This window comes from Chaetodon trifascialis, chromosome 7, assembly GCF_039877785.1.
Source record: "Chaetodon trifascialis isolate fChaTrf1 chromosome 7, fChaTrf1.hap1, whole genome shotgun sequence".
Lineage (NCBI taxonomy): Eukaryota > Metazoa > Chordata > Actinopteri > Chaetodontiformes > Chaetodontidae > Chaetodon > Chaetodon trifascialis.
This window is the reverse complement of record NC_092062.1, coordinates 1,074,602-1,099,409: the sequence shown is the minus strand read 5'-3', so window position 1 is coordinate 1,099,409 and position 24,808 is coordinate 1,074,602. Positions and strand designations below refer to the sequence as shown.

Genomic DNA, 24,808 nt, shown 5'->3' with positions numbered 1-24,808 from the left:
TGAGAACATTCTTTTTCTCTTAGTTTTATTCTCATCCTTATTCTTCTCTATTGTATAGATTTAATCTTTGTGTGTATGTTTAACCTGCTGCTGCAGCAAAAAAAAAAAAAAAAACCAAATTGGGATCAAGTAAAAGTCTAAGTTTAAGTCATAATACAAAGGTCTGTAAAGCACATTAAAGAATCAATTACGGAATTATTTACACTACGGGCAATGTACACGTGTTGAAGCGCCTTCACATGTTGTAAAATGCTCTTCCGAAATCACTAATCAAACCTTATTTTCCTGACATGTTCATGACAGGTGGGGGCGTCGTTGCGGTATAACGCGTTGGTTGCAAACTGTCCGCAAACAGCAAAGAAGAATCTGTTAAGAGCGGACTAGGCAGATTTTTGCTAGCCATCTACTGTGTGAAAGACTAAATATTAAGTCTTCACGCGTCGTATTAATGTTTCCTGTGCCGGTCAACGGAATCTAATCTAATCTAATCTTACCTACGAAGATCCGATTTGTAACTGTCCTAGATACGACTCAAGGAATGGCAGAAAATGCGGGTGAGTGTCAGCTAACGCTAGCTTGATAGCTAGTTATGGTCAATTTGAGCTATCTTAAACTCCTTTAACAGATGCACTTTTGAATCCGTATAGTCGAATAACCGCTAATGTGCTTTGAAATGAGTCACTCTCGTAACGCTGAGTTGATCATTAGCTTATGCTGTGCTCTGTATCTTAAACACCCGAGTGAACTTGTCCAAGGGTAGCCGAGCCGTGACGCATGTTGCCCGAAGTCACGGTCTGGCAAAACTTCATTCAGAAAAGTCACATTTAAGTGGATTTCGTATTGGCAAAATATAATTGCCCTTAACACGTCTAGTAGCTTCTAACGTTGTGAGTAAATTCAGCGTATTAAGCAGTAAGAAGATGGTAACCCACGCGCTTCTGCAAACTACAAATGAACTAATGACTAACATTTAGCTAGCGTTAGCACGGTGATATCAGAATGAGCGTAGCATGTACGAGGCCATAAAATGTCGCATTTGTGAATGAGGTTCTCATTATGCATGCACGGTTCGGTCGTTGGTATTGCCCAAACAACACAATGGGGAAGAAATGTGGTCTCTGGAACTTTGTAATTGTTGGTGCCAGACAGGTGGATAAAACATCTCTCAAACTGTTGGATTTTTATGCACGATTTCAAGTGTGAAAAAAATAAAAATAAAATAAAACAAGAAACTAGCTAGAGGCAATTCTCTGGGCGAAAATGACTTTGTATTTAGATAAATAAGATGTCAGACTGCTACAAGGAAGGTGACAGTTACTCATAACCACATTACACCAGTAGTACACATAAGGACATCTTTGTCACTCATCACATTGTGTGAAACCGTAAAGAGGACTACAGAGGTTCCACCCCGAACAGCTGGGAGCAACAAACTGAGGCCACAGTGGGCAAAAACATTGCCTGATGTCATGAATCTCTGCCAGATACAGATGGTAGTGTCAGAATTAATCCTGTCATCCTTGCTTGTCAACAATTCAGGCAGATAATGGTGGTGTAATGGTGTGGGGAAAATTTACTTACCACACATTAAGGGTAAGAAGTTTTGCATGCCCCCAATGTGGAGAAGCAGAGAGTAGTACTGGCATGAAAACAAAGCAATGTATTGTTGTAGACAGGTTCAGGAGGAAAATGTATTTCATCCACTTGGAAAATGGCCCTTCTAAAACTAAACTATGTAGTATCAGTGTAAGTGCACAGCATATTTTGAATATTGACAGCACTTTACCTTTCTCTCAGACAGTTATCGCCCTTGTCATTTCATTTTTTTAACTTCTATAACCACATCTGTATCTTGCAATGCATAATGCTGCAGGGTCAAAATTTCAGCAGTTTATGGTAGAAACAACAAGTGCAAGAAAAGAAAGTGTTCTTATGACAGTAGCAACAACAAAATGCTGTTAACTGGAGACAGGAGGAGACCTTTATCACCTTTAAGAAGCTTGGAGACCAATGTTGTCCAATTTTGAATTTTTTCTCTCTTTTTCATTTTGATCAGAACAAAATGAGGCCAAGCACGACAGCTCATCATCCCCTGGGATGACAGACCAAGAGAAAGAAGTGGCAGCCAGTGCATATGAAGCGTTTTTGGTAAATCACCTCCTTTCTTTCCTAACATCAGGGTTCCCCATGCATCCTGGAAAACTGTTGACCAATTTTCCAGTCAAGGAAAACATGTAAAATGAGAGAAAATATAAAATGTCTTCAAAAATCTAAACTGCCGAGAGTGAATGCAAGGCTATCCATCAGAGCTTCCAAAACGCATAACATTGCTATCTCAAAGGTAAAGTTATATCCAGGATCATATTAATGTTCAAATGGTTGTTTATGGATGGGAGTATTTTGAGTAGGTTGGTCTCCATTGTGTTTTGGAAACGTGTGAACACACCACAAGTCATGTCAGCACATGCAGGCTGGATGGCATTCCAACTTAATTCAATTTTCAATTTCAGTTCAATTCAATTTTATTTGTATAGCGCCAAATCACAGCAGAAGTTGTCTAAGGACACTTTCCATATAGAGCTGGTACAGACCAAGCTCTTTTATCTACAGAGACCCAACAATTCCCCCATGAGCAAGCACTTGGCGACAGTGGCGAGGAAAAACTTCCTTTTAACAGGCAGAAACCTCGGGCAGAACCAGACTCTGGGTGGGCTACCATCTGCCTCAAGAAAGAGAGACAAACAGAGAGAGGGAGAGCAAGAGAGACAGAGAGACAGACAGACAGAAATGCAATCACAGTAACAGTGACAGTGGATGTAATAACAGCAGTAGCAGTTGCAGTGGATGTCAGGCAGGGCCAAGGCAGGAGACGCAGCTGTAATCCACAGTCCAGATTCAGCCACTATCCACGGGAACCATGACGACCAAGCACAGAGACTCCGGGGAAGGAGCTAAGTTAGTAACACGCCGTGGTAGGACATGAGAGCGTGCAGATGGAGAGGGACAGAAGGACAGAGGAGCTCGGTGTATCTTTGGAGGTCCCCCAACAGTCTAATCCTATAGCAGCATAACTAGGGGCTGGTCCAGGACAAGCCTGAGCCAGCCCTAACTATAAGCTTTATCAAAAAGGAAAGTTTTAAGCCTACTCTTAAATGTAGAGACAGTGTCTGCCTCCCGGACAAAGACTGGAAGATGGTTCCACAGGAGAGGAGCTTGATAGCTAAATGCTCTGACTCCTGTTCTGCTTTTTGAGACTTTAGGAACCATAAGTAGACCTGAATTCTGGGAACACAGTGTTCGAGTGGGGTAATAAGGTACTATGAGCTCTTAAAGATAAGAAGGTGCCTGGCCATTTATGGCTTTGTAAGTAAGGAGGAGGATTTTAAATTCTATTCTAAACTTTACAGGGAGCCAGTGCAGAGTGGCTAATATCAGACAAATATGATCTCTGTTCCTCGTTTTTGTTGGAGCACGTGCTGCAGTATTCCGGATCAGCTGGAGACTATTCAGCAAGGTATCGGGGCAGCCTGATAGTAAAGAATTGCAATAATCCAACCTGGAAGTTACGAATGCATGGACTAGTTTTTGTATACGATCTGTCTTCCTCTCTGAAGTGGCCTAAACTCTGAATAATGTACTTTACATTGTCCTTCAAATGTAAATATTAGTCACTTCTCGGTGGTTGTTGTGTTAGTTTTTATCAGGTTTGTACATTAGTCTTGCTTTCTTCCGGATGTGTTTTAAATGATTGAATTATGTTAAATTAGTTAGCATGTTTGTTTCACTTGGTAAAGTTGACATTGTTCCTACCTTGTTTTGCCTGCCAAGATTCTATATATGAGACTTTAAATATTAATATAGCAGCAAACAACTTTTTTCTATGTTGGGGAGTAATGGCATCCTAAGCAGAGACTTGAAACCCTCAATTGAAACCATCAGACTAAGCTGATCCTCCATTTGTTTTGGTCTGAGATGCTGGTCCTAGTGCGACAACTAGTGGCTGAATCTCATATATAGTACCTTTAAGGCTTCTGACCCAACTGCATTGCTTAGTTCTGGGCGGTATGACCAAAAATGTATACCACGGTATTTTTCAAAATTAGAACGGTTTCACGGTATATAGCGGTATTTTTTTTCCTTTCATCCGGAAGACAGATGTTTTAACACAGGTATATGCAGGCGCTCATTTGAGCAGAGTGCCGTTATCTCATCCAAGCATATGGAGAAACTCCTCTGTTGAAAACACTTTTTCAGCCTTTTTTTCTGCTTGCTAATGTTCTTATCTCTCATAAAAGGACGAAATGCAAATAAAACCGTAATAAAACAGTAAAGTAACACCTCGAGCTGCTCAGCAGAGTCCTCCCCCTCCTCTTTATGTAAACAACCAGGACCTTCGTGATTGATCGCAGAGTCATAGGAGGACATATTAGCAGTGATTTTTTTTGGAGCTCGAATATAACTGCGCGTGGCGCAAAGTTCTGGACATTGTGTAATCGCATACACCGGTGTGGCGGTATATTAAAAATTCATATCATAACAAAAATATACACCAGTATCCGGTGTGAGCCGGTATACCACCCAGCCCTAGCATTGCTGAGAGAGTTGTCTAACAAGAAATGGGAAGCCGGGGTTCAAACAGTCAATGGGAGCCCAGCTGTATGTGAGTGAAACAGCAGCGAAATACTGGCTAAAAATACAGTTTTATTTAGCTCTCGCTGTCTCTCCAAAGGCACTGCTGCATTGTTAAGGTAAAATGGATCATGACATGAAATGTGTAACTTTTGTAATGGTCACTCATAGAGGCTATGTTACAGCTTGTTACAGACTCACGTATAATGTAGGAAAGGGGCTGAAGTCTGGTGTGCTAAACTGAGAGTCAGAAGTCATTGGCAGCAAGTAATCTTAGCAAATTCAACCAACTTTTCCACTGGGTCTGCATGTCTTTATGTCTGCGCCGTGTTTTTTTCCGCCTTCCACGTGGCTTCAAATCTTACCAAGTGCATTTCAGAAGGGGAACGTTTCAGAAGCGGAGCGATTTGCCTTGCTTGTTTCCTTAAGTTTTTTTTGTCTGTTTTGATTGTTGATGTATGAACAGTAGTCTGCACAGGGTATTCTATTTTGAAAAAATTTACTGGAATCTCACCACCTTTCCTGTGTCTGACTAACTGCCTTGCTCATTCTGATTCTGAGCAGAGTGGAAACACTTGACCATGATGTCACACAATCACAAACAATCAATGTCAGAACAATCAGAATAATCCTTTGTAGTTTAAACACTTATGTAACATGAGTGTATCCATGCTGTACTTTTATTTCATAAAAGCAGTTTGCAAGCTTTGCATTGTCAATAAACTTGCAAGTACTAAAGGGCTCTCAAATGCTCATTAATTGGTCTAAGTATGGACTTTGTTTTGATTAGATTGAAACATTTTAAAATTAATGCGAGAAGATTTTTTAGCTTGCTGCAAATTGTAGATTGCATGTTGCAAGTCTGGTGAATCAGGACCCTTGTGTTCCTCACAGGCTGGGAAGTACAATGAGTCTCTCAAACACCTTGAAGCCCTGCAGGAGCTCAACAAAGAGGACTACAAGATTGCCATGAATAAAGCTGTTGTAGAGTTTTACAAAAGCGGTCAGACTACCACAGGCACTCTGAAGCAGAGTCTAATGGCAATGAAGAACCAGGTAACTGCCGAAAAGTATTACTCTTATGTTTTCAGTTCATGTTGAATCATTTACAGTCAAAGTTCTAGACAAACACAGCAACTTGCTTCATGTTATCCTGGAATTCATCACACATCCTTTCCTTATCTTTTAGGTTCACACATCAGCAGATGACATTGATGGGTTGGATGATGTTGAAAATAGCTTGCTGTACTATAATCAAGCCATCATCCACTATCATATGCGTCAGTTCTCTGAAGCAATCTCCATAGGAGAGAGACTCTATCAGTTTCTGGAACCATTTGGTATGTTATGGTTTACATATGTTTTAGTAAAGTTTAGTATTGTATATGACACAAAACATTGAGAGCAGTTAATTTACAGCTAGAGTTTGAAGGGAAAAGCTGACGAGAACTTGACTCGTTGAGCCATGTTGGAAACTGCTGTGTGTAGTTTTGCCTTCTAAAAAATGATACTGATAATGGATATCATAACATGGATGTGTGAGCTTAAGTTTCTGTAACCAAATAAACACAGGTCTTTGAGACTTGACTTGGACCTGGCCCAAAATATTTAAAATTTCTAAAAATACCATGCAGGCATGCCAGCCATCCAGTGGCTTATGGTTGCTTGTGTAAATTAATAGGATTTCTGGGAAATGTGGTTGTGATTTTGAGAAAGGATAGCATTAACAAGACCGCTCGGAAGATATCAAATGTTTTGACCTCAGTCCTGTTTCTCTACTGGAGTTAGATAACAATGATATATTGATATTTTTAAGGGTTTGTGTATCGCCTTTGAGTTTGGCATGGAGTCATTGTCTTATTTGTCCTAGAAGAAAAGTTTGCTCAGGCTGTGTGCTTCCTGCTGGTGGACCTATACCTGCTCACCTTCCAGCCAGAGAAGGCTCTCCATCTGCTGGCCGTGCTGGACAAACTGTCTGTACAAGGAAGCAACAAGAACTGCAAAGGAGAGGTACCTCACTACACTACATTGTCATTAAAATAAAATTCCAGTTTCGCACAACGTGCTCTTATTTTTATATAATTTATGGTAACATTTTACTTAAATTTAAAATTAAAATAAGAAAATAAATTAAATTAAAATTGTCAATAAAACCAACGTTAAAAGCTCTGCAGGCGGACTGTAGCCAAGTGTTTAGATAGAGTAGCTTGCTGAAGCGCCATGCTCCATGATGGGACAGTGTGGGAGAGGACCGCTAATGAAAACGGACTTACCACAGTTGTTTAAGAAGCTAAAAAGGTTGTTAAAATCCCTTTTGAGCAGCTCAGATAGCTCTAGAAATAGAAAATAAAGTTTGATAGAAATAAATAAAGTTTGATATTGAATGCTGTGCTTGATTTCAGAACAACAGTTCTAACAAAGATGGAGCAAACCAAAAAGCAGAGTTCACCGCCATGATTGAGGCAGCCAAGTCAAAGATGCATCAGGCAAGAACTCATTGATTTTAGCATCCACTGTTTCTGTGTTTCAGTCTCCATCCTGTTCACTGTAATTGACTGTTTAATTTACAGTACAAAGTGAGAGCCTACATCCAGATGAAATCCTCCAAGGCCTGTAAAAGGGAGATCAAATCAGTGATGAACACAGCGGGGAATGTGAGTCTCAGTCTCTCTTTATGCTATTTCATCACCTGGTTCAAACTGGGAGGTGATAATATATGAGATACGCATGTGTTTGGAACTCATCATTTCCTTTAAAAAGCCGCGAGAATAATGAGGAGCTTTTGAATTCTTGACTGCACAGATTAAAAACAAATAAGGAACAACTTTTACAGACTAGAAAATTTAAACTCAAATAAAAGTGATGTGATGCAGCTGCGTCAGACATAGTGATGTGCAGCATGCTGAAATTCTGTCAGGCTGTACTGCCATAGTTCAACCACTGTGTAAACTAGCACTGTTAAAATTAGCCAAAAGTGAAATTTGAATGTACCTTCTAAAAAAAACCTCATGTCTATAAAATTGCGCATTATGTCCATGAGAAGGAAAACCAGTACAAGAGACATAGTACATGTCTACATGTAGAAGACTGCATGTCTTCAACATAAACGTCTTTTAAAAGATCTACTTACCTACACAATACAAAATAAATGAAATAATGTCCTATTGTGTGCTAGTTTCAGGTTGACCTACATTATATTTTTCAGTCAGTGAAATGATCTTGTGTGCACAATTGCACAGTTCCACACACTTCAGTGTACCGGACAAAGGGAGGAATTCTGGTCACATATTATCTTATTATTTTTTGTCCAGGTTGACTAATGAAGACAATAATTTTTGAGTTTTTTTCAGTATTGAACAAGACCACTGCAGCTGGCAGCCATGAAACAGCCTGCAATGTAACACTCTGGTTGTTTGCGCACTGTCAGTGTACAACATTGGAATCTTTTCAGATCTAACTCTAAGGAATTATTTCTGGTACTGTTTTTTTTTAACCACAATTGAATATTAATTGTCAAAATCAAATAGATGATTTTTTTTACAATTCAAATGGTGCAAAATGAACATTGTCTCAGCACATGCTGCACACATCACTGGTCCAATGGAATTCAGGTATTGATGAGTGGCTGATGTTATGATGATGCTAATTTTACAGTTGAGAAGAATAAATGAAAATTGTAAATTCCCATAGTTCTGTAACGACTTATGTTAGCTCTAACTCTCAAACCATTTGCTTATGAAGCTCTCTGGCTACATTTCCACATCCATTGGCCTTGCACTGTCCATTAGAATTGTTTTTCCATTAGTATTGGACAGGTCCTTCTCAGCATCTATTCACAGCAATCAGCTGTTGCTTTGTTCATGTTTATGTTGTGTTCTCTCTTTGACTTGTTTCCTGTCCCCTCTTCCAGTCTGCACCCTCACTTTTCCTCAAGAGTAATTTTGAGTACCTGAGAGGAAACTACCGGAAAGCAGTGAAACTTTTGAACAGCTCCAACATTGCAGAGCATCCTGGACCCATCAAGACAGGTGACAACTGCTGCACCCCCTCTTGATGACTTCCTATGATAAGCCTGTTGTCAAAAAGCCATACACCTAGTTTTTGTTTGACACCGTGCTTCAGATTATTCATTGACTAAATAGTGCTTCCAAATAGGGATGCACATGGTTAACTGTTACCTGTAACAGGTAACAGTTAACTGTACAGTTAACAGTTAACTGTACAGTTAACTGTAACCGATAACAGGAACGTTAACCGATTAATACTAACGGTCAATTTTGTTTTTTAGCTACGTAAGTCAGTCAACTCATGGGGGCGTGTCGAGTTCGTAAGTACGTGGCTATTACAGCGGACTGCTGGACCGCGCTCACAAAAGAGAGCTACGTGACAATTACATGTCACTATATCGATGAGTACTGGAAAGTTAATTCTGCCGTCCTGTTAACGCAGAGCATGCCAGGTAGACACACAGCTGATAACCTCACAGCTAAACTGGTTGATGCAGTGGAGACTTAGTGGGAAAGTGTCCGCATGCGTCCACGACAACGCGCGCAACATCGTGGCAGCCAACTCTCCCGGACGGGTCAGCTGGGACTCGATCCCCTGTTTTGCACATACACTGCAGCTGGCAGTAAATGACGGATTTAATGTGTTTGTGCATCGTGTTATTGTTGCACCAGCTTATTGTAGCACCAGCTTATTGTGCGCAATTACGCACAAAACACACGTTATATTGAATATTATTTTTTTTTATCTCCAGACACGCCGCGGGTCATCCAGGTTTACAGTAAAATGGTTCGGAATGAAGCCACATCATCCAGATAAACATTGAGCTCCATCAGAACTGTTTAAAAATCTGATTTCAGAAGCGTGAATCAGAACACACAATTAAAGAAATCACCAGCGCGCTCGCTCTCGACATAATTTAAAAAGCAATAGGAGACGATTGAAGCCTACAGTACTGTTAATTATCTAAATCTTGTTTTTTTTTACATTTTAGATGAGTAATCTAACTATTTCCCGTCATTGTAAATCTGCAGTTCGGACCGAACAGCGCCGAGTCAGTGACTCTCTCTGTTGGAATGGTGGGACGTTTGTGTGTCAGAATAGCGGTATTTCGGGATGGTGATATGTCTAAATGGTGGTATGTCGGAATGGCAGTATGTAAGGGCATTTAAATCTTATCGGTTAACGGTTATTAATCGTTAAAGGGCGTCGGTTAACGGTCATAAAAAAAATTAAAAATGTGCATCCCTACTTCCAAACATTGTCTTCATTAGAGATGTAACTGGCTTTAGTGGTCATGTTTGATGAGTTTTATATGTGCTAGTTCATGAATTGTGCACATGTCCTTACTTGTCTCATTCAGGTGAATGCGTTAGATGTATGTTCTGGAACAATCTTGGCTGCATTCACTTTGCAATGGGGAAACATAACCTCGGAATTTTCTACTTCAAGAAGGCACTGCAAGAGAATGACCACACCTGTGCACAGCTGGGAGATGGCAGCGATGGCCAATGTAGGTCACAGCAAGTACTGTCCCCGATCTGAATCTGCTAAGATTTCAAATGAATATCCCTCTAATCTGTCTGATCAAGCAGTCATCTCCTGTAGGCTTGAAAGGTGAATGTAAAAAGTTGGTAGCTTGTTCACTCACAGAGGACAGCAGCTCTCTTCATCTTGGATTAACAGTAATTACAATGGTTTTCAACTTGACCCAGCATCACATGAAAACATCCAAGAAGCAGTTCAGAAACACATTCTGGAATCAATTAAAATCCAAAATCCCCACAGTGTCTCATCACAAAGCAACAAGCTACTTTGTGCAGCATAGTGTATTTTCACACTTCCCCTCTAGAGGTATTTCTCCATGCTCATCTTCTTGGTTTCGTTTGTCAAGGTTTTTATGTCTGTCTCAGAAGAATTAAGTTTTGACATTTACAAAATATTCAGCACTGTATGAAACATTTTCACTAACTACTTTCTACCAAAGAATTAGGCCTCGTCGAAACTGTTGACACTAAGGTATGTGGATTATCCAGAGTAACAAGAAAAAGATGTCACGTTTTTTTCTTAACTATCATCTAATGCCATGAGCACTTTAAGGTAAATTCAGTTCACCTCCATTGTATTGGGTGGTGTGCAGAAATCTCAGACCATCAGCATAGAGTGATCCCACTAAGAGGACATCAGATTTGCATTTGTGTGAAATGAGTTTAACTTCACTTTGACTGGGGTCATGTTTAAAACCCACATGGCTGGTTTTTGGATGGAGGGTTACTTTGACACAAGGGACATAAATGAACAAAGAATTGCTGAACTGCATTATAATCATTTTTTCAAGTATGTGTAACTTATCAAAAGAATTCTAATAATTGTGTCAAGTGTTCACTTCAGTTTTGATGGATTGTTAGCATGTGTGTCCCTGTTAGTAACAAGTACCTTTCCTCTGTTGTTCTTTTTAACAGCTAAGAAGTTCACCGGTATCCCCATGTGTGCTCTACTATCCAACAAGCGCTATGAGCTGCTCTATAACTGTGGTATTCAGCTGCTACACATTGGCAGGCCTTTGGCAGCGTTCGAGTGTTTGATGGAGGCAGTCCAGGTTTACCACTCCAACCCTCGCCTGTGGCTGCGGCTCGCAGAGTGCTGCGTCTCCGCTAACAAGGGGGTATGAGTTGCCGGATGTCGATTCTGATTTGAGTTTAGCTTCATAGTTCAGTATTTTTCTTATTCTTTTTTAGTATTCTGCTTCATTGGATTTTCCTTTTGGCTTATTTTAAAGATTAGTTGTTGTTTTGCACATTTTTTTTTAAATACTTAGTTCATCAGTGTTAATATCTTTTGTTAAAGAAGACAACCTTACACTCCCTGAATACTTTTTGAAAATGTGGAATATTATCTAATAATAGTCATAGTTTTGCTTCAGTAATTCTACACGAACTACCATTAGCAAGATTTTTCTTCAGTGATATCAATATAATTTGTAGCAGCTCCAGATACACAACTGATATCAGATCAGTAACCTTGAGCTCGATCCGATCAGTGAAATTTTATTCTATATATATGTCTATGTGCCTGTTTCACAAAATATTTACAAAGTATGTTGATTCCTGTTTAATTTGAATGTTTTGTTCTTACCAAGTTACTTTATTCTACTTGTGAATTGTGATTTAATTTATTGTTTGTTTGTGCTAGTGCTAGTTTCTGATTTTATATTTATCTTTTGTTCTCATTTGATCCAGTTGCACTCTTTTGTACTTGAATTTTAATTCCTGACCATCTTGTTGCTGCAGTTATATGATTTACACTTGAATTGTAATTCATGTTAATTTAAAAATTTTTTTTCCAAGTTTCTACTGCATGATTATTTTTATTTTAATAATATATAATTCAGAAAATGTATATATATTTATTCATTACATTTAGTTTTACAAAGTTAGGAGAGCGATGTTTAAGTCAAGCTTGAGTTTGTTTTACTCAAAAAAAAAAGAATCCCAGTCTCTTCCACACAGTGAGGCATACGGCTTATTAATTAAACTCTTAATTAAACACTGATATCAGATCGGTATCAGATATCAGTATCAGCAGATATCCAAATACAGGTATCAGGACCTGAAAAAAAGTGTATCAGTGCAACCGTAGTTTGAACATTTACATTGTGTGACCTTGAATTGACGGCTCTTTCCTAAAAAGTAACACAAAGGTGAACAGAAAACCATACAAAGTCATTTCATGGTCTCTGTGTTTATGTTTCCAGGGGTTGGAGCAGGAGAGCAAAGGTTTACCTTGTAAAAAAGGTATAGTTCAATCTATTGTCGGCCAGGGTTACCATCGCAAGATCGTTCTGGCATCCCAGTCTACCCAGAACACTATTTACAGGTCAGTGTCAACTCCTTCAAGTCCACCCTCCAACTGTGAAGGGCACAGGAGAAACCATTGATTTAGACTTTAACTATCCAGCAGAAAGCAACAGTGAAGTGCATGCTAGTTGTTGACATGGTAACCACTATTAAGAGTTATTCTAGGTTTTCTTATTAAAAACTAGTGAAATATTAGCTTTCTTTCCTAAGAGGAAAAATATCAGTTTCAGTCTTATGTTAGTGCATTAACCATGACGTTAGAGCTTGGAGTCAGAGAGCCTGGTGAAGCATAAAGACCAAAAGCAGGAGAAAACAGTGAGTCAGCCTCTGTCCAAAGAACCAAATACACATACTGTACCAACATGCTGAAATGTAACTGATTTATAATGCAATTTTACAGCAAATTGTTCTCCATACCTATATAACATTTGTTTTTATGACAAACTCAAGCAGATTTCAAGAGTGGGCTAGTTGAAATTAGTCCAAAACAATGGAAGTCTGAAAGGGTAAAAATGCATCATGTTGGAGCTGAGATCAGCAAAAAACGCTGCTATGCTATCTTGTCATTTTCTTTAAAATTAGAAAACTATTGTATGATAATATCTCTTATATGATATCTATGGATGTCACTGTATATCCACTGTAGCTATATCATATTTTCACTGAGTGAAATATTCAAATCCAAGACTTTGTCAACAGAAATATTTTACATGTCTTGTACATCATTTTATACTCTTTTTACCTGTCAAACTGCTGTATATCTACTGGACCACTGACTGACTGATATTTAATTAGTAGTTAATGGTTTGTCCGATATCACCAACTTGGTGTTGTTTCTACAACATCATAATTAACGTTGCTCCTAGACCATCATTGTAAGTGACTTAAAAATGACCAAATCGCATAGGGAGCAGGTCATGGTAGATGAATGGGTCAAGCAGAGAACTTTCACCCAGGAGACTGGGGTTCCTGTCTTGTGTTGAACTTATATTGTTGACTTGTTATCTTTAGAATAGTTTACTTATTATTTTCATTATTAGTTTCATTATTATTATCTTCAGTTTTCTGTCACTTTTTGAATAGGTCAAGTAGTTAATCGTGCTTTTTGACCTGATGCTCTTCTTGACTTGAATCAGCCTGAGCTGTGTTTGTTTGTTTGTGTTTGGACAGTGAGGGCCAGTCAGCAGCTATCCCAGTAGCCAGTATGGAGTTTGCAGCCATCTGCCTGAGGAACGCTATGCTGTTGCTGCCTGAACATCAGCAGCAGGACGCCAAGACAGAGAATGGCTCCAAGACCTCCAGTCAATCAGGAAGCACAGAAAGCGGCAGTGAGAACAGTGATGCATGCAGGTCTCACTTCAACACACAACGCACACACACACACACAGAACAGACAGACTCACACACACAAACAAGCAAAACACACTTGTGTCTCCACTCAGCCGTTGTTTTGAAACAGGAATGGAGATTCAGGTTTCAAAGCCAACAGCAGTGACTAATAACTAGCAGGTCCAATAGATACTGTAAGACCTGAAAATGTATACTAAATCCTGTGTATTGCAGAAGTAATAGAGGAGGGACTAACATCAGAAATCCAACCAGACGTTGCGTTACATCTACCTGGCTTTCACCTTTTCTGAGCAGACGATTTAACAGAGCTCTAGTGGAAAACCAGGGGAGGTGGAATCTACTTCTACATTAACTACATTAACAAAGATTGGTGTACAGATGTCACAGTTTTGAAGAAATCATGCAGCCCTCACCTCGATATCATATTCACAAAATGTAAACCCTTTTATTCACCACAGAAGTTCTCCTCATTTATTCTGGTTGGTGTTTAAATCCCACCTCAGGCCTGTGCTAGTGAGGCTTTACGACACCTGACCAGTTGACTAACGGGGAGCAGAAACATCCAGACTCTCTGCTCATAGTTCTTGAGGACTTCAAAAGAGCAAACCTCAGCCACAAACTGCCAAAATACAGACAGAGCACAAGTGTCCCACAAGGGACAGTAATACACTACACTGCTACACAATATTGAAGGACACGTATCACTCTGTCCCCTGTGCAGCCGTGGGCCTCTCCTCTCACTGTTTGGTCCATCTTCTTCCAACCTACAGGCAGAGGTTGAAATCTGCTAAGCTTGTCGTTAAGACTGTAAAAAGATGGACCAAAGCTGGAACCACAGGCCTGCTTTGACTGCAGTGGAGTGTTTTTGAGGCTGCTGCAACATCTGGATGAACTCACTGTGACAATGTGACATCTTACATGAGTTTTTGTAAGGACTTCTGCGTGCCAACTAAAACTGTCTGCACATACAACAGTATACAGAGACAGAGTCCTGTATAACCAAGCCAGAAACACTCTAACTAATAAGATTAAAGTAGCAAAGTGGTGCTACACCAAAAAGCTGGAGGGCAGCTTACCAGCAAACAACCCTTCATCAGTGTGGAGAAAACTGTAAGATGTTACCAACTTCAGGAGACCACCCCCCCACACAGCTGAGAGCCATCAACTGGCCGATGACCTGAATGCATTTTGTTGTAGGTTTGATACCACATCAATACCATCAATATCACCAGCCCTGTTTTGGACATTGAATAACCATTTACACCCCCTGCACCACTCTCACCTCTCCCCAGTGTCACCCCACTACTACTCAGGATCTGGATCAGGAACTTATTGCTCAGTTTTGTTTGTGTTTTTTGTCCTTGTTGAACTGTATGTCCTTTTTTTCCAGTGCAAGTACATTGGGAGTGCTTAAACCGGATTCAAATTTTGTGTTTTGCAGTGGGAAAGGACAGGAGGCTGATAAGTTCTTGTCTGCAGCTCCATCATCTCCTCTCCGTAAACAGGAGGTAGAAAACCTCAGGTACTGAGACCTCTCATCTCCTCTCATTTTCTCTTCTCTCTTCAGTTCAGCTGACACATCAATCATTATTTAGGAACATTAAATAACCTGTAGAACCCAGAGGTTGGTACAGTTATCAGTAGGGTGTCACAATTTCAATTCGAAATCGATCAAAGTTAGCTTTCAGTTTTGATCATCCGAATCGAAAGGAGGGTGAGCAGTACTCCCAGTATTTTTTTGCCCTCTGACCCCACCTACTTAAATGCACCCAGTATGTGTTTGAAGAAAAAAAATAAAAACACCTTGAAGACCACACAGTGTAGCTCACCTGTATTCTGCAGCTGTACTTTTCATCTTGACACCATGGCCATGCCACTGAGTGAGAGATGACAGAAAAACAGAAAACTTCCTTGAAGTCACCGGTGGGACATTTCACCTTCCCCATTACTTATAGTCCACATGTCAAAGGGCAAGATACTGAACCCCAAATTGCTCCTGATGCTGTGCCATCAGTGTTTGAGTGTGTGTGAACGTTACAAGTTGTAATGAGCAGGTGACACCTATCCACCAGTGTACGAATGTGTGGAATTCGGTGAATGCTAACTCATATTGCAAAAGTGCTATGAGGGTCATTAAGACTAGAAAAACGCTCCATAAATACTGTCCATTTACCATTTATGTGACCATCATCTTGTCTTGAACTAGTCCTTGTTTTTAAACTGTGTTGGTATGATGCAGTTCAGTAGGGGTGGGATGTCACATGTGTATGACTGAGGGGTACCTACATGTATGGTTGATAGATACAGTGGCTTGCGAATGTATTCACCCCGTCGGCATTTTTCATGTTTTGTTGCCTCACAACCTTGAATTAAAATGGATTGTTTGAGGGTTTGCATCATTTCATTTACAGAACATGCCTACAACTTTGAAGATTTTTTATTGTCAAGCAAACAACAAAAAGGATAAAATAACAGAAAACTTCAGCATGCATAACTATCCCCCCCCTAAAGTCAGTACTTTGTAGAGCCAACTTTTGCAGCAATTACAGCTGCAAGTTGCTTTGGGTAAGTCTCTATGAATTTGCCACATTTGCCACTGGAATTTTTGCCCATTCCTCAAGGCAAAACTGCTCCAGCTCCCTCATGTTGGATGGTTTTCGCTTGTGAACAGCAATCTTCAAGTCTGACATCAGATTCTCAATTGGATTGAGGTCTGGACTCTGACTAAGCCATTCCAACATATTTAAATGTTTCCCTTTAAACCACTCAAGTGTTGCTTTAACAGTATGCTTTGGGTCATTGTCCTGCTGGAAGGTGAACCTCTGTCCCAGTTTCAAATCACACACAAACTGGTACAGGTCTTGCTCAAGAATATCCCTGTATGTAGCACCATCCGTCCTTCCCTTAACTCGGACTAGTTTCCCAATCCCTGCTGCTGAAAAAAACCCCACAGCATGATGCTGCCACGTACACTACCATGTTTCACTGTGGTGTTCTTGGGGTGATGGGATGTGTTGGGTTTGCAACAGACATAGCGTTTTCCTTGGTGGCCGAAAAGTTCAATTTTAGTCTCATGACGGAGACGAAGTAAAGTCTAAAAAAGTACAGTTGTCGTCATAGTTATTGAACTAACAATGGTAGCAGAGGATGGCCGCTGGTAATTATAAAGTTCCACCAGTATTTGATGAGAAGAAATCTTGCGAAAGTTGGAAAAATGAGGTCGAAATCTGGAGACTGGTTACCGACTTGGATAAAAAGAAGCAGGCCTTGGCGGTCGCCTAATCACTAATGGGGAGAGTGAGCAACAGTGCGCTGGAAATAGCCGCAGGTGATTTGAACAAAGATGATGGAATGACTACACTTCTGATGAAACTGGACTCTGTGTTTTTGAAAGAGGAAAAGGACCACCATTACGAGGCATACACAGAGTTTGACCAGATCTTGAGAGAAAATGGTGCTTCGATGGTGGACTACATTGTTGAGTTTGAACGGAGGTACAACAGAATTAGCCAGTTTAAAATGGAGCTTCCGGATGCGGTGTTAGCATTCAAGCTGCTAGACACCGTGGGACTCAATGTTAAGGACAAACAGTTGGCGCTTACCACTTGTCGAAGTCTCACGTTTGACAACAAGAAAGCTGCCTTGAAGAGGATATTTGGTGATAATATGCCACAGAGGGGCACTGGTGAACTACAGGTGAGCGTAGATCGAGCTGACGTTGCCTACTATACAAAGTTTGCCGGCAGGAGAGAAATTAGGTCAAATCAGCAATGTCAAAACAGCTGTTCAAGGCACCAATCCGCTCGACAGATATGGTAGGAGAACACGATGTGCAGTCTGCCAAAGCATATTTCACTGGGAAAAGGACTGCCCCCTCAAAAATGAACATGCAAAACTAACAGAAGATGAAAGACTGTCAGATGTTGAAGAGTGCAACATTAATTTGTTGTCTAAAGACACACAGTCTGACAGAGATTTTCATGGTAGAGTCTTTGGGATCTGCTGTGATTGACACAGCTTGCACCAGAACAGTGTGTGGCGAAAGATGGTTTGATCATTAGGATAGGATGAGTTACTGAAAATGAAGGACATAAAAAGTGCAAGACCATTCAAATTTGGCGATGGGAAAATTGTCCATTCCACAAAGAAAGTGAAAATCCCAGCTGTGATAGTGCAGACTAGATGTCAAATTGAGACAGACGTTGTCCTAACAGATATCCCATTGCTTCTAAGCAAAACTTCACTGAAAAGAGCAGTAATACTGATGAGGAGTACGCCACAATTCTGAAAGATATTGTACAGAAATGTGAGACATGCATCAGATACAGTAAACCAAAGCAAAAGCCAGCAGTAGGTCTACCCATGGCCTCAACCTACAATGAAACTGTAACTATGGATTTACATGACCTAGAACCAGGAGTGTGGTATCTGCACACCATTGACCACTTCACACGCTTCAGTTTAGCAATATTTACACCAAGAAACCCAGGGAGATAGTGAAGCACTTTATTCACTGCTGGATAAGTGTTCATGGCCCTCCATGTAGACTGTTCACTGATAATGGGGGTGAATTCAACAACCAAGAAATGAGGGACATTACTGAAAACTTCGACATTGAAGTGAAAACGACTGCAGCTTATAGCCCATGGAGAAATGGTGTCTTAGAAAGGCATAATCAAACCCTCTCTGAAATCCTATTGAAAGTGAAGAGAGACAACAGATGTGACTGGAAGACAGCCCAAGGCTGGGCCCTAATGGCAAAAAACTCTATGCACAATGTGCATGGCTACAGTCCCTACCAGCTACTGTAGATATATTGATTTTTTTTTCGATTAATTCAAATTTTTTGCTGTGGACGATAATAATAAATTTGAGTTTTTTCTCCAATTGCTACGACGCGCCTTTTGCCCCCAGGAGCTTCCGTAGCCAGGAGCTCCCTCCCCCCTTCCCTTTTGGTTCTTTCGCAGAAATGCACACACACACACACAGCAGCAACATGGCTGTCGCTAATGAGAGCGAGTAATGAGTAATGAGTTGGTGCTGGTTGTGCTGTCTACGTCTTACAAGACATTTATGTTTAGCGCTGTGGAGACCTGGTTCTGTATGGTTGATGTTCAATATTATAGAATAAAACTGTTGAGTGAAATCCCAACTTCTCCGCCTGTCAACTCTCTGAGCTAACTCACCAACTGGAGCCTCTGCTAACTGCTAATCCTGCTAGCCTCTCCGCCTGCACCTACGCTCGTTACATAGTGGTATGGAACTGGTTTAGGTTTGCAGCAACAGACGTGGAACAGGTGACTGCATGCTGCAAAGATGGTCTGAAGCCCATCGCAGCACAACAAACTTATTCCAGCATCTAAAACAGAGGCATCCCGCCGAGTGGGAGAAATGCCACCCTTTACGACCTTTACGACTTTAAGACCGCTACAACCAACAAACCTTTTTGATAACAAAAGAACAGCTTGCACTTTAATTCCCAGAGGGAAATAGGGTTACCTTAAGTTTTTGATAAAATAAAAGCAAAACTTGTTTTGAATTATCTCTGTCATTTGTACTTATTGTCTTCTTTATAAAGTAGGAAAAAAATCGGAAAAAATCGTAATTCAAGTTTTTTGTAAAAAAAAAAAATCGGATATTTCATTTTTAGGCCATACCACCCAGCCCTAAGCTACTGTTAGGACAGAACCCAAATCTGCTGTCAGTTCTCACTGATAAACCACCAGCTCTAGAAGGGACTAGCATGGCTACTTGGATAGCCCCGCACATCTCAGCATTACATGCTACAAGGAGAGCATTTACAGAAGCAGAATGCTCTGAGAGGATCCGAAGAGCCTTTTGTAAACAACTGCAACCCACTGATGACCAATGCGAAACAGGGATAAGGTTTACTACAAGTGGGTGGATTCTACAGAGTGGAAAGGTCCAGGTGTGGTCATTGGCCAAGATGGTGTGGTGGTATTTGTTCACCACGGGGGCACACATGTTTGTGTGCATCAATCCAGACTTCGAAAGGTTGCTGGCTCACAAGGTATGCTGGGACAAAGGGTCAATCAAACTGAAAATGCCACATTACCAGAAACTGGAATCAGTGAAAATAACCATAACACTGAAAATGAAAATGAGGAAGAGGCATCCCCAAATGATGAAGATGCTCTATCTATCTATCTATCTATCTATCTATCTATCTATCTATCTATCTATCTATCTATCTATCTATCTATCTGACGCATGACGAACACACTCAAATACTGCTTGTGAAGGACTTAGGCTGAAAACTGGACAAGTAGTTACATAAACAGACAGTGGAAGTGGCCTAGGACACACTGGAAAAATTCTCAGCCAGGAAGGAAAGGCCACTGGAACATACAAAAACTGGTACAATTTACAGTACACAGACCTTGATGAAATTGCTTGCACAACTGAATCAGTGGACCTAGGACAAGTAGACAATCTTCAAGTGGTTCCATCTGAACATGCTGAGTTGTGTGAAGACTGCCGTAAAGAGGACGTACTGATTGTGAATGATGATGTCTTCATGTATGCCAAATCCGCTGAACTCCGCAACTGGAAACAGAACAGTGTGTTTGAAGAGGTGAAAGATGAAGGTCAGAAAAGCATCTCTACAAGGTGGGTGTGTACACTCAAGGCGACACCAGATGGTGTTGTACCTAAAGCCAGACTTGTTGCAAGAGGCTTTGAGGAAATGAACACAGAGATGCTCCCAAAAGACTCACCCACATGTGCCTCAGAGTCTCTAAAAACGATCATGGCTGTATATGGCAGCTGAACTCCATGGACATTAAAGCAGCCTTTTTACAAGGTAAAGAGTTGACCCAAAATGTCTACATTCGGCCTCCCCGAGAAGCTCAGAGCAAAGGAACTCTGTGGAAGTTGAAAAAGTGTGTTTATGGCCTAGTTTATGAGCACAATGGCACAAGTAGTAACACTGTTGCCTCACAGCTAGACGATCCCCGGTTCAAATCCCGCTGTGGGCGCTGGTGGCATGTCCTCCACCATGCCTTCGGTGCCTGTTGCTCGAGGAAAAAAGGGAAGTGGAGTTTGCATGTTCTCCCCGTGTTCACCCGGGGTTTCCTCCTTAAATAACCCCCACTAAAAACATGCAAGAAGATCACCACCTGACCAATGGTGACGAAGGTGAACTGGTCCCCGGGCACTGGCGTCGGCTGGCAGCTGGCAGCCCACCGCTTCTGTTCTGCCACAGAGGATTGACAGACCGAGGATGGGATAAATGCGGAGAAAATAATTTCACGGGAAGCATGGCGTGTAGTGTACAACTTACTGTCTGTGTGATGTGATAATAAAAAGTACATTTCTTCTTCTTCTTCTTCTACTCCTAGCAGACACTTCTCTGTACTGGTACAACAGGGTGAAAGACATTATGCAGCAGTCAGGAGGTACTGTGTCAAAAATTGACCCGACAGTGTTCTACTGGTTGGATGACTCCTGCAATGTGATGGGAGTCCTTGCTTGTCATGTGGATGACATTATCTGGGGAGGAACACAACAGCTTCAGCTATATTGGACTAGAGGTTCACTCTGTGGAGGATGAAATACAGGTGCAACAATGTATGTACATAAAAAACCTCCAACCCATTCCTGTGGACCCCACCAGAGCCACACAGCGTGAGGCCCCCCTAACAGACACTGAAACTGATATGCTTAAGTCGAAGACTGTCCAAATACTGTGGGTGACAAGGCAGAGCAGACCTGACATAATGTGTGACATATCCACCCTGGCGTTCAGTACAAAGCATGCCACTTTTCAGACTTTGCACTGTGCTAATAAACTGAAATCAGAGGAAGTGACTTCGAAGTTTCAGTACCTAGGAAAACACAGCTCCCTAAAACTGGTGGTGTTCAGTGATTCGTCCATGGGAAATCTTCCAGACGGAGGCACTCAAGGTGGACACCTAATCATGCTTATGGGAGAGGATGGAAGATTCTCACCTATATGCTGGCAGTCAAAGGGGATCAGGAGAGTTGTTCAAAGCACTTTAACAGGAGAGACTTTGGCACTTGGAGATGGCATTGACAATGCAGGCATTGACAGTGCAGTGCAACTACACTCTACTCAGAGCTCAACAAAGGTGACTGTATATGCAACAATGTGCCCATTGCATATGTAACAGACAATCACTCTCTTTTTGATGCTGTCAGATCCACCAAATCAGTCACAGAGAAGAGACTCAGACTCGAAATCAGCAGTATCAAGGAGCTCATCAACTCTGGGACTATTCAACAGATCATGTGGTCAACAAAGGACCAGCTCACTGACTGCTTGACAGGGAAGGGGACATCTGCACTGTTCTGCTGAGTGCTCTCAGCGAAGGTGTATGGCAGCTTAAAGGCTAAGATGGACTAAACAACAAAGACTTTTCTACCGTTCAACTTTAGTTATTAAAGCTGAGACTTTAAACCTGTTTATCTGTTTGCGCCCAAAAAAAGGGAAATGTTTTCTTTGCACTGTTTTTCTTTAATGAAAAAAAGGGGAGTTTGTTATGTGCTTTGTTTCCCACTCCGCATGTGCAAGGGAATAGATAGTCGTGAGCGAAGAGTAATGGTTCATGTTTTGTTGTTGTCGTGGAGACGTGGAAGTAAGGTCTAAAAAAGTACTGTTGTCATAGTTATTGAACTAACATGAGTTAGGTGCAGGTAGTGCAAGTGATTTCAGTTAAACCATAAAAACGTGCAACACGGTATGTAAACAAGTGAAATGTGCAACACGGTATGTAAACAAGTGACATGTGCAACATGGTATGTAAACAGGTGACAAGTACAACAGGTAGGAAGTGGTAGTGCAGTAAAAGTAAAAAGTATAAATTAACAGATGAGGTATATAAAATGAAGTGACATGTGCAGTATAGCATGGACTGAGTTCAAATGTTCATCTTGTAGTCTCTTGGGGTTGAAGAGGGGGGTGACAGTGTCTATGGGAGGGTGGTGGGAGGATTGGAGTGGGGGCAACGAGGTAGTCAGAGAGTGTGTCCGTGTCAATCAATGGGAGGGTGGTGGGGGTTGGAGGGGGCGCTGCTGGTGGATAGAGTACAGCAGGGTAACAGCTCTGGGGAAGAAGCTGTTCCTGTGCCTGCTGGTGCAGGAACGGAGGCTCCTGAACCTCCTACCAGATGGGAGGGGGGCAAACAGTCCATGGTTGTGGTAGGAGCTGTCACTGCTGATGCTGTGTGCCCTTCTTAGACACCACTTGTCCTCGATGGCAGTTAGCTGGGCACCGGTGATGTACAGGGTGGTTTTCATCACCTGTTGCAGGGGCTTTTGCTCGGAGACTGTGCAGCTGCTGTACCATACTGAGATGCAGTTGGTCAGGATGCTCTCAATTGTGCAGGTGTTGGAGTGTGGTGTCCGCTCCCTCTGGCCATACTTTAGCAGTCCTCACTGACGGCTTCACACGTTTGATGAGTGGTGTGTACTTGGGGAGTAAGAACAATGAGAGGTGATCAGACTGTCCCTTGTGGGGGAGGGGGGTGGCTTTATAAGCCTAAGGAATGTTTGTATAGACATGGTCCAGGGTTTTGTCTCCTCTGGTGGGGCAGGAGGCATTCTGGTGAAATTTGCGGAGAACAGTCCTCAGGTTCGAGTTGTTGAAGTTTCCAGCAACTTTAAACGTTCCATCAGGGTATGCAGTTTGTTGTTTGTGCATAGCAACATACAGTTCTTTCATTGCTAGTTTAGCATTAGCATCCGGGAGTATGTAACTGCAGTTATCACAGTGGATGTGAACTCTCTGCGCAAATAAAAAGGCCTGCACTTGATCATTAGGTATTCCAGATTAGCAGAACAGTGGCTACCAGTGATAACAGTCAGTCTGAACACCAAGTTTTGTTCACGTAAATACACGGTCCTCTGCCCCTGGTCTTACTGGAGTGCTCTGCCGTTGTATCCGCTGAAACTGATGTTGCAGTCCATAAACATCCTCTGTGATGTGATCCAAAGTCGGAGTTCGTCCATTTTGTTTGGCAAAGACCGAACATTGGTGAGGAAGATAGTTGGTAGAGTTGGGCGGTATCCAAATTTTGATACCATCAAACTTTCCCCACATTTTACCGGGGTATACGGTATTACTGTGACTAATTAAAAGTCACTTTGCAGGGCAGCGTGACATGTGTGCAGTTCAGACGGTCAATGCTCACACGAAGAAGCACCAGTCCTAACTTGTAGCATACCAGAATGACGAAGAGAAACCCAGTTAAAAGAAACATAATTCATTCCCCCACGAAATATGTGTAATATGTGTAATTATATGTGAATGTAATGAAAGCACGAAAATAGCACACGTCAAAGGCACTGCATCTGCTGATTTCATCACTTCACGCAGACCACAAAAGGCCGGTATCATATGAAAGCAAGCAGAAAAAAGGCTGAAAAAGTGTTTTCAACAGAGGAGTTTCTCCGTGTGCTTGGACGAGATAACGGCACTCTGCCCAGATGTGCCCATATGAGCGCCTGGACATACCTGTGTGAAAACACCTGTAAAACTGCTCAGGTTCTTTTTGTAGCATGTACTTTTGCACAGTCACCTTTTTCTCGATTCAACCAGATACATTGAACGGAGTGGACTTCATTTTTGTTATGACGATGCTACAATTATGTTAGACCCCTATAGACCTATATGCGCAGCATTTTTTTAATGACGGTAATGAAACTGATACCATTGCTATTTTTAGATACCACGGGATACCTTATTACCAGATTACCGCCCAATCCTATCTCACGCCACATGAGAATGTGGTAAACAGTCCTCAAATCACATTACTGTGCAAGGGAGCTGCATTTCTACACTGCCCACCCCGAATGTAATAGCAGAGACACTAAAGCCTTTTTCTCATACAGACTCAGAGTTGGCCTTTCACCCTTGCAGCACTTTTGTCTCACGTATTCTCACACACTTGAAATACTCCATTTGGCTTATATGAGTGATGATGCCT

At 41.4% G+C, this 24,808-nt stretch overlaps 1 protein-coding gene across 4 annotated transcripts in view; it reads left to right on the top strand.

The window, feature by feature from the left end:
- Window positions 1–343: 343 nt before the first annotated feature.
- Window positions 344–24,808, top strand: part of cnot10 (CCR4-NOT transcription complex, subunit 10) — a 32,103-nt gene continuing 7,638 nt past the window's right edge. For 2 of the 4 annotated variants that reach the window (XM_070966138.1, XM_070966139.1), the window contains exons 1-13: window positions 344–554; window positions 2,057–2,148; window positions 5,524–5,685; window positions 5,819–5,969; window positions 6,503–6,639; window positions 7,032–7,115; window positions 7,200–7,283; window positions 8,540–8,657; window positions 9,998–10,147; window positions 11,097–11,299; window positions 12,389–12,510; window positions 13,662–13,841; window positions 15,283–15,363. In XM_070966138.1, the coding sequence (XP_070822239.1) occupies window positions 539–554; window positions 2,057–2,148; window positions 5,524–5,685; window positions 5,819–5,969; window positions 6,503–6,639; window positions 7,032–7,115; window positions 7,200–7,283; window positions 8,540–8,657; window positions 9,998–10,147; window positions 11,097–11,299; window positions 12,389–12,510; window positions 13,662–13,841; window positions 15,283–15,363 (1,580 nt within the window). In that variant the 5' untranslated portion in view covers window positions 344–538. Of the gene's footprint in view, window positions 555–2,056; window positions 2,149–5,523; window positions 5,686–5,818; window positions 5,970–6,499; window positions 6,640–7,031; window positions 7,116–7,199; window positions 7,284–8,539; window positions 8,658–9,997; window positions 10,148–11,096; window positions 11,300–12,388; window positions 12,511–13,661; window positions 13,842–15,282; window positions 15,364–24,808 lie in introns of all 4 variants that reach the window. The other 2 variants (XM_070966136.1, XM_070966137.1) reach the window with 1 other exon arrangement.